General features: G+C 47.3%; 1 protein-coding gene across 12 annotated transcripts in view; it reads right to left on the minus strand.

Moving 5' to 3' along the window:
* Window positions 3,036-15,332, minus strand: part of PAFAH2 (platelet activating factor acetylhydrolase 2) — a 33,455-nt gene continuing 21,158 nt past the window's right edge. For 10 of the 12 annotated variants that reach the window (XM_005665126.3, XM_021095606.1, XM_021095605.1 and 7 more), the window contains 2 exons: window positions 13,218-13,371; window positions 3,036-6,010 (listed from right to left, as the gene is read on the minus strand). In XM_005665126.3, the coding sequence (XP_005665183.2) occupies window positions 5,840-6,010; window positions 13,218-13,371 (325 nt within the window). In that variant the 3' untranslated portion in view covers window positions 3,036-5,839. Of the gene's footprint in view, window positions 6,011-13,184; window positions 13,186-13,217; window positions 13,372-15,332 lie in introns of all 12 variants that reach the window. The other 2 variants (XM_021095608.1, XM_021095607.1) reach the window with 2 other exon arrangements.

A 15,332-nucleotide genomic window follows, 5' to 3' on the forward strand; every position in this document is an offset into this window, starting at 1 on the left:
GCAATGGAAAAGAGAAGTTCAAGTAGGAGACTGTAAAAATTATTCCAGGGCTGAGGTGATGGAGGGACCAGACTCAAGTGAAAAGGAAAGGATGGGCTGGGCATTGAGCACCAAAGAGATGGAAGAAACAAGAGCACTCAGTAGGAATCGGATACGGAAGCCAGGGAGAGAGCTATGCGGAGGAAATGTGCAGGCCAGCCTCAGGCCTGGGAGTTTCTCCTGAGGTCACAGGGCACTCTAATCCCCTGACCCCAGAGTCAAGGGCAGCAGACAAAAATTCATACAATTGGACTCTACGACAGCTTCCCTAACCCCAGGTCCTCGTCCCTTTGGTCAAATTCTACACAGACCTCCTCTGAGTCTCCAAGTCCACATTAAGTAGCTCCCATGATGGCTTAGTGGGTTAAGAACCTCATAGTGTCTGTGAGGGTGCGGCTTCAAGCCCTGACCTTGTCCAGTGTGTTAAGGATCCAGCAGTGCCGCAAGCTGTGTTGTAGGTCGCAGATGCAGCTCGGATCTGGTGTGACTGTGGCTGCAGCTCTGATTCAAGCCCTAGCCCAGGAACTTCCATATGCCGCAGGTGTGGACATAAAAAGAAAAAAATTTAAAAAAGCAAAAATGAAAAACATTTTAGGACCTTCGGTTTACATCTGGAGTTTAAATGTGTGTGTTTGGACGACGGGGTGTGAAATTGAAACCCAGACCAGAAGCTAAGTGTGTGGACGCTCCCTGGTGAAAAGCACCTACAGAGCCAGAACTGTGGTGCGGATTTTGATCTTTGGTGGGAGAGCCAGGAGATCAGAGCAAGGCGGATGGAAAATCTGTCTCTGTTCATTTAGCTCCACCCTCGCGCAACGGTAGTGGCTGAGTGGCAGTTAGCAGGCTTCCTGTGAGGGGAGCTAACTGAAACTGAAAAGCCTGGAATGGCAATTAAACCAAGTCCATCTGGGGCCACTCGGCCCAAGGGCAGATTCTATCTAACCTTATGGTTAGGCAGGGAGGACCAAATAAAACAATACTAGTAATGGCTAATGTTTATTAAGCCCTTAATACAGACACTGTGCTAAGGGCTTAACATGCATTACTTCATTTAATGATTACAACCACAAATTTTACCAACGAGGAAGGGGAAGCTCCCAGAAGTTAGTAAATTAGCATAAAGTCACAAGGCTAAGAGTGCTGGAGTTGTCTGATTTCAGACCATGTTCTTCATTCCTGAACAGCTTTCCTCATCTGTCCAATCAACAGAGCGCCTGGCCACAGTTCTTGGCAAAGCTCAGTTCTCGCTCCTGAACCCACTGCTCAGGAGCACTAAGGATGTCACTGAATCTCAATACAAGTCATACAGAAATTCCTAGAGATACTGACCTCCTCAATTCAAACTCATGAAATTACATTCTTCATAACCTGACAGTTTAAAGAGACAGGGAAGGCCTAAGACCAAGTGTGTCTATTAAGCCATACGGCCCAGTGATTAAGAGCTTGGACTTTGATGCTCAAATTCCAGTTTTGCCAAATTCTTCCTTGTGAGAGCTTGATTAAATTGCTTCCCTAAGGCTCTGCTTCCTCACTCATAAAATTAGGCTAATGCCACCTGACCTCACAGGCTTACTGTGAGCAGCAAATAAGATGATGCATGTAAAGCACTGAGCACAGTCCAGGACACACAGTAAGGGCACGATAAATATTAGCTCTTACCACCACCACCATCATCATCATCATCATCGCCATTTTCCGTACAGCTGTGCCCAGGGACACTTGGCCTCTGCATCTGGCTGTGAAGGAACAGAAAGTGGCTTTCCTTCTGAGGCTAAGTCCCAGGTACACAGAATGACTTCTCCTATCTCTCTGTCACTTTACAGGCCTAGGGATAGTGGTGCCCCAGAAGAAAAAAGGGGTGGATAAAGACCCCACAAGGCCAAGACAAGTTGAAGTCCGTACAGCTGTGCAGACTTGAAACTGACATTTCAAGAGCCTAGTATTCTTCTTGAAGAGGGGCAAGCAGGACAGGTGTATCAGGACACACACCAGAGTGGGGACTGGGGACTGTTGAGAGCAGAACAAGAACCTAATCAGCCTTAGTCTGACATGTTCAGGAAGTGGAAGGGATGAGGAATCTCACTGCATCCTGTATTTACTTCTGTCCTTAACTGATGCACCACTGTGTGCACAGGAAGTTCACAATATATCACGAGAATGCCTCCATGGGTACGGTCCTATAATTGCATGGGGAACCAGAAGATGCAAGTGAAACCCAAGACATCTTCTTTGCTTTTGGAAAGGATTCACTAGAATGCAATTTATCAGCACATATCAATTGATATGCAGATTACATTGCATATCTAAAGGCTCTTTGATTCCCAAGAGCCTAACCAAAAATCAGGACAAAAGACCAAAGGCCTGTGATGCCCCCGCTCTGAGCAGTTAAAGGAAGGACTACAAAGTCTAAGCACTACTGGCAGTGCATTCGAGTTGCAGGACAGTCCCTCAGGCCTGTTCTCAGTGACTACTTAGCTTTACTTAAGACAGCTGTAAATAATGTGGCTGATCAGAAGTTATAAATTTGAAGTGAACAGGAAGAGCTGCTAGGGGCTGGCACATGCAAGGCAATGAAGAGTAATGGCTGGCAGGCTGACCACAAGGGAAAAAACACAAACCATGAAAAGCAATGAAAAGAACTAAGAGGCCAGCAGTTGGGGCCATGCAGTACAGCTATCCGCATCTTCACAGACCAGAGGGCACCATTGCTCTGGCATCAGACCTGGTTACAGATGTTTTTGCTCTCTGGGACGGTAGGGGATGTTAGGAATGGCAGGAGGACTTGCTTTGCCAATGCTCCGTCAATGGAAACAATGAAGGTCCACCTCTAGGCAGGAGCTTCAAGAGCCAAGCAGGTGCTTCCTCCTGCTCTCTTCCTGCTCCACCATGGCCAGTGGCAACAATTCCAGGTAGCTCTGCCAGCCTGGGTTCCCAAGTGAGGATAAAAATGACGCAGAGCAGGGCCTCCAGCTGACCCACAGAGGACATGTAGCATCAGTAGGAAATAAACTTTTATTGCTTTCTGGGATTGCTTATTACTACCACATTCTCTAGTCTATCCTGATTAAAAGAAATATCCTACAAAATTAAATGAGGTCAGATCACAATTAAGAAGTGTGTGCATTATCTTTTGGGCAAATTACCATTCAAAATAATCAAGCAGTTCCCACTGTGGTGCAGCAGAAACGAATCCAACTAGGAACCATGAGGTTGCGTGTTTGATCCCTGGCCTCGCTCAATGGGTTAAGGATCTGGCGTTGCCATGAGCTATGGTGTAGGTGGCAGATGAGGCTCGGATCTGGTGTTGCTGTGGCTGTGGTGTAGGCTGGCAGCTGTAGCTCCGATTTGACCCCTGGGAACTTCCATATGCTGCAGGTGCAGCCCTGGGGGAAAAAAAAAAAAAGTCAATATGACAATTTGTGACATAAAGGATAACTGTCAATGGGGAAAATTCATCTATTCCAGTGACGCTGGATGAATGAGTCATTATCGAACACAGACTGAATGGAGGAGATGGACCCAGCTTCTGAACAACTTCTTTCTCTAGGAAGGTTCCAGGACTTTACAAAATATACCTGCATTATTTATGAGTCTAATGTAGAACTTGGGTCTCCTAGGCTAATGCTGTCAGTGCTTCTCAGCATCTGCAGAACCAGCCCAGGCACAAAGAGATGGCTTCTACCGGTTCTGTGAATGCCAAGGGGCTCTGGTCCCCATCTAGGGGTTGGAAGGCCTGATTATCTATCTGTATTCGCTCTCATAGAAGGAAACACATAATACATTCTTGAGTAAAACAGCAAGCCAACAACTTCAAAATGTACGGTCTTACTAAATGTACATGGAACATTCACAAAATCGACCTCATACTGGGCCAACAAGCAAGTTTCAGGACAAAAACCATGTGGGTCGTTTTCTCTGACCAAGAGCAATTAAGCAAGAAAACAACAGCTAGAGGGTAACTAGAAAAATCTCTTATGTTTGGAAAGTAGGAAACATACTTTTAAATAACCCACGCAGTATACATTCTTTCACTTCATCCTCCTGTCTATTTACAATGCAGATCCTCACTTCAGAAATGCAGGAATCGAGACTGGAAAGAGAACATGATTTGGTCAAATTTACCCAGTTAGCAGTGGTGGAGCCTGGACTCAAAACCAGACCACAGGAGTTCCCATCATGGCACAGCAGAAATGAATCCGACTAGGAACCATGAGGTTGTGGGTTCGATCCCTGGGCTCACTCAGTGGGTTAAGGATCCGGTGTTGCCATGAGCTGTGGTGTGGGTTGCAGATGTGGCTCAGATCCCACATTGCTGTGGCTGTAGTGTAGGCAGGCAGCTGCAGCTCTGATTAGACTCCTAGCCTGGCAACCTCCATATGCTGAGGGTACGGCCCTAAAAAGACAAAAAACAAAAAAAAAAAAAAACAAAAAAACAAAAACAACAGACCACAGAGCTCTAGAGACCAGGCCTTAATTATATTCTCCTTGTGCTTTGCCTCCCGGGAACCCACAAATCTCTGAGAGTAAATCCACAGCCTCAAAGGATCTGGTGTTTCACCTCTGAGAAAGAACAGCTGTTGGGGATGGGAGATGTAGTCCCAGCCTGCTTTGGCGACAATGACCTTGGACCTGTTGTGCAGAGATGCATTTCCCTCTTGCTCTTGCCTCCTCCGGGGTTCCATACTTGGACTGAGGTGAGATGTCTAGAGTAGAGGAGGGGGTGTTTCACGTTGATGTTCCCAGACAGCTTCCAACGAGATCCCTAGGAAGACCTCCTCTCCTTTTAAAGTTTTTTTCCCCCCACATGGGCATAAGTGGTAAGTGATCAAAGAAAGACAGAAGGAAAAGTTACTTCCAGATGGCTCCCCATCTTGCTGTGAGGCAGATTAAAGACAGAGAATATTCCAACATATCGTTAGGCAAACATGAGTATTAATATCATTCATATTATAAATGGAACAGAATGGAAATTCAATCTATATCTTGACTTAAATTGGAGGCGAGGCCCTCAGAGCCAGAAAACAGACAACTACAGCACCCTGTTGGAAGCTGACAATATCTCAGGTAAAAGGCAGGACCAAAGTGTTCCTAAGCTTCTCTCTAGGGATGGCCTGTGAATTTGAACCGACCAAACTCCCTCCCTTTTGTGGTGAGGGCCTGTTCAAATGGCTACTTAACACTGTTATTCTGCCTTCTCCATCTCAGCCTACTTGTGTTGTTTCCTGTCGAGTTACATTTTCAGCAAAACTCTGAGATATCCAGAGTTTTTAAGATACCCTCTGTCCCTCAGCCGCTCTCCCTCTGCTATCAGGTCAAAGCTGTTTGCCCCTTCCATGGGCTCCCAAGTATAGCTTCATCCTGACTAAATGCCTGGGGCTATGTTTCATGCCATAAGGGGCTTGAAAATAGATAGAAAAATCTGATGGTGGTCCCCATCCTAGAAAGCTACCTTAAGTCCTCAGAACTCACCAAGCGGCCCTGGGGAGGGAGAAGGCAGAGAGGTAGGAAGAGAGTGTCAGGTGGGCTAGAGGGCCCCAAGGTGGGAAATTTCCCTCCATCCTGTGGCTTCATTTCTTCCACACTGGCCCAAGGTGAGGAGTCGGCTGGCTGGGTTGATAGGGCTCATCGTGCTCAGCTTGGGGCTTGGGCCTCCCCAGCCCCATCCCACTGCTTGTTCCCCACACCATCGGGGCTCAGTCCCCAGAAAGTCAGTTTCCCAAATCAGTAAGTGATCCAAGTCCCAACATGAGTTTAAGATTAAATTACCCAGTCATCCAATCAACAGTGCAATTACACCCTCTCAATCTATGAAGAAGGAGCGTGAGGACCACTTTCTAATAGAAGGCCATGGGTGTTGCTGGGCAGCCCCCGTGTGCCTATAGGTTGGGCAGATGCTGTGGGGCCCCTGGGGTGAGTGATGGTCCAATGCCTTCAATGAGGTTGTTCCATTGATCATAGTTCTCTTTGAGGTCTGAATGAGAAAAAGAAACAGAAGGATTAGGTCAACTGTCATAAGGTTAGATCAAAGGGCAGCTCCTATGGATTTAGTGGGTCTCCTCTAGAGAGAGAAGGACCTGAGATACTAAAAGGACTAGTCATGGTGGTTGTGGTGGTGATGGCAGCAATGATAACGACCGTTTTCCCAGTGCCACTTATAAAAATGTGCTTCTTAAATGATTTGCTTAACCCATCACAACTCACTAATGATAACAGTAACAGAAAGTCACATTTGTTGAAGGATAATTCATACTAGGGACTTTGCTAAACATGCATTGTTTCATTTAATTTTCATAATATTCCTGTGTGTTAAGGACTATACTGGCCCTATTTTACCATTGAGGAAAACTGAGGCTCAGGGAAGCTACCCAATTCATCCAAGGTCATAATAGCTGGTAGGTGTAGAGAACAGAATTCAAACCCTGGTCCAAAGGAGTGAGAAAGTGGAAAGCCCACTTCTGAGGATGCTGCTGAGCAATAAGAGATCCTTCACACGCCAGTCCGTGGATGTGGATCCAGGGCCACCTCAGTGAAGAACGGAAGCGTAAGGACAGCGACATCATGAAGCAACACAACCCCAGGCGTGATTCAGGAGAGGGGCCCTGGGACCACTGGCAGATGGTAATGACATGGCAAGAACAGTCAGAAACCCAAGGCCTCGGGCTGAGGGAGTGGGACACAGCTGAGAAGGCAAATGGGGTTTTTGTCCAAAACAAACAAAACCCGGGACAGAACGCATCGACCACTCTCCTTCATCTTTAGATCCTCGGGACCCTGCCAAGAACCTGGCATGGCACAGGTCCTCAACAAACAAGTGCTACATGTTCATTAACTCAGAAATCACTGAGCACACCACCATGTGCCCCGGGTTGTTCTCGGTGCCAAAAAATACAGCCACAGACAAACAGAGTTCACAATCTAGGAGAGAGAGGTGACAACAGACAAAACAGAGTACATAGGATATGAAAAGATGAGAAGTACTGTGGGAAAAAAGAGCTAGACAGAGGCAGTGGTGGTGGCATGGGGGCAGGGGTGAGGGGAGGAAGGGGCAGCACACGTCTTAAAAAGGGTGGTCAATGGGAGTCCCACCGGGAAAGTGAACTGTGAGCAAAAACTTGAAGGAGTTGGGACTGAGCCCTGAGACTCCATGGGAAGAATGTTCTAGGCAGCAGGAATAGCAGTGCAAAGGCCTGAAGCGGGAGTGTGCCTGGGGTGTGGAGGCTTGTGCAGCGACAGTGACGTAGGCCAGGGGCAGAGCCGCAGGAAGAGGAGGGCAGGAGGGATGCTAGGCGCTGGCTTTGACTCTCAGAGAAATGAGGAGCCACTGGAGGATTTGAACAGAGGAGCAACAAGATCTGAGTCACTTTTTGAAAGGATCCTTCTGGCTGCTTGATTAAGAAAGGACTGTGGGAGTTCCCGTCGTGGCGCAGTGGAAACAAATCTGACTAGGAACCTGAGGTTGCGGGTTCCATCCCTGGCCTTGCTCAGTGGGTTAAGGATTTGGCGTTGCTGTGAGCTGTGGTGTAGGTCACAGAGGTGGCTCGGATCTGGCATTGCTGTGGCTCTGTCGTAGGCTGGAGGCTACAGCTCCGATTCGATCCCCAGCCTGGGAACCTCCATATGCTGTGAGTGTGGCCTTAAAAAGACAAAAGGACAAAAAAAAAAAAAAAAAAGAAAAAGAAAAAAGAAAGGGCTGTGTAGGGAGTCAAGGGTGGCAGTAGGGAGACTAGTCAGGAAGCTCAGTAACTTAGGTGAGAGCTGAGTTGGACAGGATGGGGGTTGTGGAGGTGGTGACACGTGATTACTTGCCTTTTTTTTAAAACTTTTTTATTACTCAATGAATTTATTACATTTATAGTTGTTGATTACTTTCCATTTGTATTTTGAAGGTAGAGCCAATAGGATTTCTTCTTGGGTAGAAGCCCAAGGAGAAAAGCTGAGTAGTGGGTTAAATAAATCTGATGTTCAGGGGAGGGATCAAACCGGAGAAATAAACTGGAGAACAGTCAGCATGGAGATGGTATTTAAAGCCATGAGACTGGACGACTTGAGGGGCTACAGGGAGAGAAGAGGTCCGAGCACTGAGCCCTAGAAGCAGCAACAGAGACAGAGGAGGGGCAGACACTGAGAGAGGAGAAAATTCGCAGTGGGGTGTCTTGGAGTCAAGACAGGGCTTCTCAGAGGCACACATAGCCAACTCTGTCAGAAGCTGCTGAGAGTTGCAGTGAGATGAGGAATGAGAAGTGACCACCGGGGAGTTCCCATTGCGGCGTGGCAGAAACAAATCCGACTAGGAACCACAAGGTTGCAGGTTCAATTCCTGGCCTCGCTCAGTGGGTTAAGGATCCAGCATTGCCATGAGCAGTGGTGTAGGTTGCAGATGCGGCTCGGATCTGACGTGGCTATGGCCGTAGTGTAGGCTGGCAGTGTAGCTCTGATTAGACCTGTAGCCTGGGAATCTCCATATCCCACAGGTGTGGTCCTAAAAAGACAAAAAAAAAAAAAAAAAAAGTGACCACTGGACCTATCGTGAAGATCACTGTGACCTTGACAAAGGCAGTTTTCATGGAGGACTGGGATGCAAAAGCCTGACTGGAGTAGGTTCAAGAGAGATTGGGAAGCTAAGAAGGAGAGAACGGGAAGATTCTTTACAGGAGTTCTGCTAAAAGGGTGGTAACTGGGGGATGAAGTGTGGGTCAAGACACATTTTCTTGGAGGTCCCGTCGTGGCGCAGCGGTTAACGAATCCAACTAGGAACCATGAGGTTGCAGGTTTGATCCCTGGCCTTGCTCAATGGGTTAATGATCCAGAGTTGTCGTGAGCTGTGGTGTGGGTCGCAGACACGGCTCAGATCCTGAGTTGCTGTGGCTCTGGCATAGGCCAGCGGCTATAGCTCCGATTTGACCCCTAGCCTGGGAACCTCCATATGCTGCAGGAGTGGCCCAAGAAATGGCAAAAAGACAAAGACACATTTTCTTTTTTGGCCATACCCATGGCATGTGGAAGTTCCCAGGCCAGGGATCAAACCTGACAACACCAGATCCTGCTGCTGCACCACAAAAGAACCCCATGAGACAGATTTTTTAAAGAGACATTTCATTGAAGTGAAAACCAGTAGAGAGAGAAAAATGGACAATCTAAGGTAAAGAAGAAAAAACTACTAGCACAATCATCTTGAGCAGAACAAGGAGGGTGAAACCTAGTGCCCAGGTGGAGGGGCTGGCCTCAGTAGACAGACGAGTAGGAAACTCTAGCAACCGGACAGAAAGCTGGGTGTACGCAGGAAGGCAGTGAGACGCGGTGCTGGGCACTGGTGGACTGACCGCTTCCGTGTGCTTGGCGAAGCGGGAGGCAAAGGTAATCAGCTGAGAGACGGGAGAGGGAAGGTAGGTGTTAGAGGTTTGAAGAGAAAGAAGAAGGTGTGAAAGGGTCTCCTAGGAGAGTGGGAGGGAGGATGAGGAGGTGGAGACAGGAGCCGCTTGTAGGTAGTATGAAAGGAGCACCAAGCTTCCTAAAAGAAGGTAACGCTACCCCTGTGTCAGCGGGGCCTATGCTTGGAGGTATTTTTGAGGATCGGAGATTATGTTTCAGGAGTGGCAAGAGGGTTCAGCTAAGCCACCTATTTTAGCTTTCCATGTGACAATGTACTGTTTGGCCACCAAAAAACTTTCCTCTCTTTGCAAAGCTAACTACCCTGAGCAGAGAGAAAGCCTCGGTCTTTTCCACTCCATCCCCTCTCTTATCACTTGGATACTGGAGCCTCCCACCTGGGTGCTTTGCCTCTCAACTGCCCCATCTTGCCCATCCTCCATGATACAGCCAGACCACAAACACTAGTCTAAGCATGGCATCCCCCACTTAGAACCCACCAAGGACTCTCTTAGCCTATGGAGTAAAAATTCAAACTTATTTCAGCCAATACATGGGCTTCGAGATCTGGCTTCTGGCTTCTACCCATTTCTCTACCTTTTTTTTTTTTTTTTGGCTGTGCCCATGGCGTGTGGAAATTCCTAGGCCATGGATCGAACCTATGTTACAGCAGCAACCTGAAATGCTGCAGTGACAGTGCCAGATCCTTAACCCATTGCACCACATGAGAACTCCCATTTCTCTACTTTTATCTTCCAACAGTTCACTATCTTGAACTCCAGTACATTAAACGCAGCTTCTCAAAACTGACCTTGTACCTTCTATCTAGAAGACTCTCGCCCCTTCCATGCTTGGTGAGGCTTACTCATCTCTAGCATTAAAGAGAAGCATCATTTTGTCTAAGGAGCCTCCTTTTCCTGGTTGTCATTTCCCTCCTGTCAGAGTGGGGCCTGTCCTCTGTGTCTCCCAAAGATCCTGGGCACCCCTGGGCCAGCAGAGTCACTGGCAGAACCGTGCAGCCATGAAGCACCTGGCCTTTCAAGTCAGACAGCCTAGGTGACATTCTGGCTTTGCCACTTACTAACCAGATAACCCTGGACGAATTATCGAAATTCTCTAAGCTTTAGTGTCCTCATCTGTAAAATGGAGTCAATAATACCAGTACCCATTGGAAAGGGCCATCTTCGGGATTAAACGTGCTAATGCAACTGATGCAACTCAAGTACTTGGTGGTAGGCCTTGCATAAAGCAAGTCCCCAATAATCTTCCTACAGTCTAAGACTCTTCTAATCTTCTGCTGGTCTCCAATAATGAGTATCTTAGTTCAACGGACACTGCTACTCAAGGGAGTCCAGTCACACCAGGGTGGGCTCCCCTGACATCCTTAGCTCTTCCCTGATGATATGGTGCCTAAGAGGAAATAGGGAAAGTGGGATGAGGACCCTGCCGTGCGGCCCCATTAAAGTCTTGAGATGTGGATCCATTCCTCTCCTACCACGTGATAAGGATGATGCTCCAAGGCCCCTATTAACCGTAAAGTCTCTAAACCCAGGCTGGCAAGTGGCTCATGATGAGCAGATGAAATGAACATGTATAAATATAGAAGTGCAAATTTAGGTTCAAAAAGTCAATACAATCATAATAGGACAGAAATGTTTTAAAAGCAAACTCAGTTGTGGCTTAGCGGTAACGAACCCAAGTAGTATCCATGAAGACAAGGGTTTGATCCCTGACCTCGCTCAGTGGGTTAAGGATCTGGCATTTCCGTGAGCTGTAGCATAGGTCGCAGATGCGGCTCAGATCCAGCGTTGCTCTGGCTGTGGTGTAGGCCAGAAGCTACAGCTCTGATTTAACCCCTAGCCTGGGAACCTCCATATGCTGCACATGTAGCCCTAAAAAGACAAAAAAATAAATAATAAAAATAAAAGCAAACTCAATCCAAGTCATATTTGTTCAGCACTTGATGGAGAGGTTTATACACTCAGGCCATCCAACTGGAAGTCTAGGGTCCAGAGCACAGAGGCAACGGTACTGTTGTACCAGGCACTGGCCAGACCATATATATCTAGCATGTCACACTCAAGTCAGAGCAGCACACGTAAAAAGGCACATCAATAGACAGGGCATCCAAAGCGAGGAATAAATGGCAATGTGGGGATCAGGGGACAGGCAGAGGAACCACAGACATTTACTAACGCCAGAGGTGACTTCGAACATCTAAAGAGCTACCGAGGGTAAGGGGTCTGAGGTGGGGATGCCCAGGGCAAGTGAAGAGGAGTTATAAAGAATCAAATTTTGGAGTTCCCGTCATGGCGCAGTGGTTAACGAACCCGACTAGGAACCATGAGGTTGCGGGTTCGGTCCCTGCCCTTGCTCAGTGGCTTAACCATCCAGCGTTGCCGTGAGCTGTGGTGTAGGTTGCAGATCGGCTCGATCCCGTGTTGCTGTGGCTCTGGCGTAGGCTGGTGGCTACAGCTCCGATTCGACCCATAGCCTGGGAACCTCCATATGCCGCGGGAGCGGCCCAAGAAATAGCAAAAAGACAAAAAAAAAAAAAAAAAGAATCAAATTTTGGTCTTAGGCTAGAGTTAGGCCCAACCTTAGAAACCCAGGCCAGCCTGGCTCCCTTCTGAAGGAAGCTGCCCTACGCACAGCATGTGCTGAGAGATCAGCCTTGTACAGATAATAGCAGCCTGTTCCATTCTGACTGGATCAGAAAGGCACATCTGATCAAGAGAGCGCCAGGCCTGAGCTGGGCAGCGGTCCACCACGTGCTCTGGCAGGTAAAGATGAGCTAGCACAACCTACTTGTCTCTCTTGGGAATCGGTCTAAGAAATCCCAGAAAGTATGGCAGTGAGCTGTGGGAGCTGATGAGAGGATGTCACGAGGAGAGAGAACAAGCCACAGGCAGTTCAGGCCAACCGAAGTCAAGAGGAAGCAGAAACTGTGAATAAGCAGATGTTCTCGGCAAGAGAAAAAGGACAGAGCAGCAAGAGGAAAAATGCAGACCTGAGCAAAGAGAAACACAGATGTCATGAAAGGAAGAGATGGAGCGATTGAGCGAGAAGTCAGTCCTACATGCTCCCTTGCTTCCTGTCATGGTTCACGCCCCACCTGGCCAGGTAGACGCTCTTAAACAGACTCCCTTTCTTCTGGAGGTAAATTCATGAATCTCTGGTCCTTATAACCAAAACAAACAAAGCCTACTTGGAATATCAGTTCTTAAAATTATTAGTTTCCAGGAAGGAGAGGGCTGACACTCGGGGCAGTGTGCTCTCCACGGTGCTGGACCACACGGCAGGAAGAACAGGCAGGTACATTGCCTCCGGCGGCGGCGGTAGGGGTTGGGGCGGGGGGTGGGGAGCTGGACCAAAGACCTCTACAGCCCTTGCCATTTAGCTGGCCTGTGACTTAGGACATTAGTTATCACCTTTCTGTGCTTTCTTTTAAAAGCACTTCCGCAGATGTAGCCCTATCATGATAACCTCCTCCACAATACAGATGAGCGATAATGAAGTAGGACAGAGGTGGTGGAGTAGAGAGAGGTGAATGGCCCACTTACAGTGAAGAAATCAAGGCTCAGAGGAGTTAAATGACTGGGCCAAGGTCATTCGGGTGGTAAGAGACAGGATTAGGCTCTCTAAACTTTCAGCTAAGTGTTCTTTCTAGAATTCTATGTAACTCTCTCCTTCACTCAGGTGAAGGAGGTTTATTTGCCATAAATCTCCCTGATCCGAGACATGTCAGTACAGACCACTGTGCAGGGAAATCTAAAGACCCTCCTGCCCCAGAGCCCCGGTTCTCTCCTTACCAAGTGCTTCTGCAGGAAGGCCAACATGGCCCGCACCACAGTCTCCTGACCCTCATAGGGGTCCAAGCTCCCACGGGTTGGATTGGAGAAGAATTTAGCAATCCAGTTACCAGCCACAAAAGCAAAGTCCGTTAGACTCCGATGAACAGAACCACTAGAGGAAAAGAAAAACAAGGATCTGGAGGCTAGGGTACACGAATACTTAAGCACCTACAATGTGCAAGGGGCTTTGCATGCATTATCTGTTGATTTCACAACGATCTCGTAAGGGAAGTATTTTCCTCTTCGACAGAACCAGAAGAGAGAAATGATCCGCCCAAGGTCACACAGCTAGTAAGGGATGGAACTAGGATTTGAGAGCAGGTGTACCTGGCTTCAAAGCTGACTCAATGAATGCCTGACAGTGCAGGGGAAAGGCTGGAGAGGGGGTAGGACAAGGAAGTGAGGCCTGTGGCACCTGCCACTTCCAAGTTATTACAAACTCTTACCCCATGGCTTTTACCCAGTGACTTTTGAACATTCACAAAACATATAAGCTCCCTCTTTAGCTCAGAAGTGCACCACAATGTGAACAGGAAAAAGAAATAACTTGCCTTTAAGTAACCAGGAAAGTTAGGGCTAGCGCTTTTAAAGGAGGGCTTCCAGATTAGAATTGAAGTCCTTTGACATCGATTGCACTAAGTTTGAAGGTGAAATTCTCGGAAGGTTCATTTCGAACTAAATTACTCATCCCTAAATTTACTGGTCAATTCAATGAGGGAAGAAAACTATAAATGCTAAACTTGATATCATGCAGGAAAAACTGACTTTAAAGGGTAATATTTAGGACATGTGAGAAAGTATAAAGAATAATATAATGGATTTTTGACTATTCAGCATTCAGTTTAAGACACAACACATTATCAAGAGTTAAATCCGAAGTTTTTGTGTACCCCTTTCCAGATGCTCTCATCTCCCTTCCCTCCAGAGGTTACAATTATCCCAGATCTGAATGGCCTGGAGAGAGCAGTCCTCTGCTGCCATGAAATCAAAATGAAAGGGGAGGGACTGCCCCCTCCCACCCCAGGAAGAGAGTGTGGGCCAAGATGGGCGAGGGGAAAAGCCACAGCCTACTGACCCAGCACTCCAGGCTTTAGATCTGGCCTTTCAACCACCTGCACGAGTCCAGAGGCCAATGATGTATAGTTATCTGCTGTTTTGCTGAGATAGAACCTGAGATCCTTGAAGTATGTGTGCTACTGGGCTCAAGGACAGGGCAGGATTGAGTCAGAGACTTGAAAGTGAGACTCTGGCCCTGTAGCTGCAGCTCTAAGCCACTTCCCACGTACAGTATCTTTCCTAAAGTTACTCAAAATTTTCTCCCTGTGAAAAATGCCTCCTAAAAACAAACCATCTGATAGTGCTGATGACAGAAATGAAGAGAATGTGGTTTCTCTTGGCAGAATATAGATGGTTTACAGAAAAATATCTTAATTGAGGTATTCATGAAGGGCTGTCTTGTGAAAATCAAAGGTATTATATCCACACTCTTCAAAAGACTCAATAAAACTGCCAAACGAGATTAGAGATTTCCAGAGTCCACCCAGACCCACACCTCTTCCTCTCCAATACCCCTTTTTCCAAAAAGCAACAGGTAAATCCTGTCATAAAGTAACATAGGAGTTCCTGTCCTGGCACAGCAGAAATGAATCCAACTAGAAACCATGAGGTTGCGGGTTCGATCCTTGGCCTTGTTCAGTGGGTTAGGGATCCGGCGTTACCGTGAGCTGTGGTGTAGGCCGCAGACGCAGCTCGGATCTGACGTTGCTGTGGCTCTGGTGCAGGCCGGGAGCAACAGCTCTGATTAGACCCCTAGCCTGGGAACCTCCATATGCCGAGAGTGCAGCCCTATAAAGACAAAAAGATAAAATAAATAAATAAATAAATAAAGTTATATAAGCCAGTGAAGAAATCACTGCAGGGGGAGCTAGGTGGCAAAAAAGGACGGATATGAAATTCTAAAGGAATTAAGACTTTGAAACTCTGGAAGTATTTTGGTATTCTTTCAATGGGTAGAGCCCCTGGATAATTTAGAAGAAATTAAGGATGCCATGGCTGAGTAGAAAATGGAGAGGA

This window comes from Sus scrofa, chromosome 6 (genome assembly GCF_000003025.6).
Source record: "Sus scrofa isolate TJ Tabasco breed Duroc chromosome 6, Sscrofa11.1, whole genome shotgun sequence".
In the NCBI taxonomy this organism is placed as follows: Eukaryota; Metazoa; Chordata; class Mammalia; order Artiodactyla; family Suidae; genus Sus; species Sus scrofa.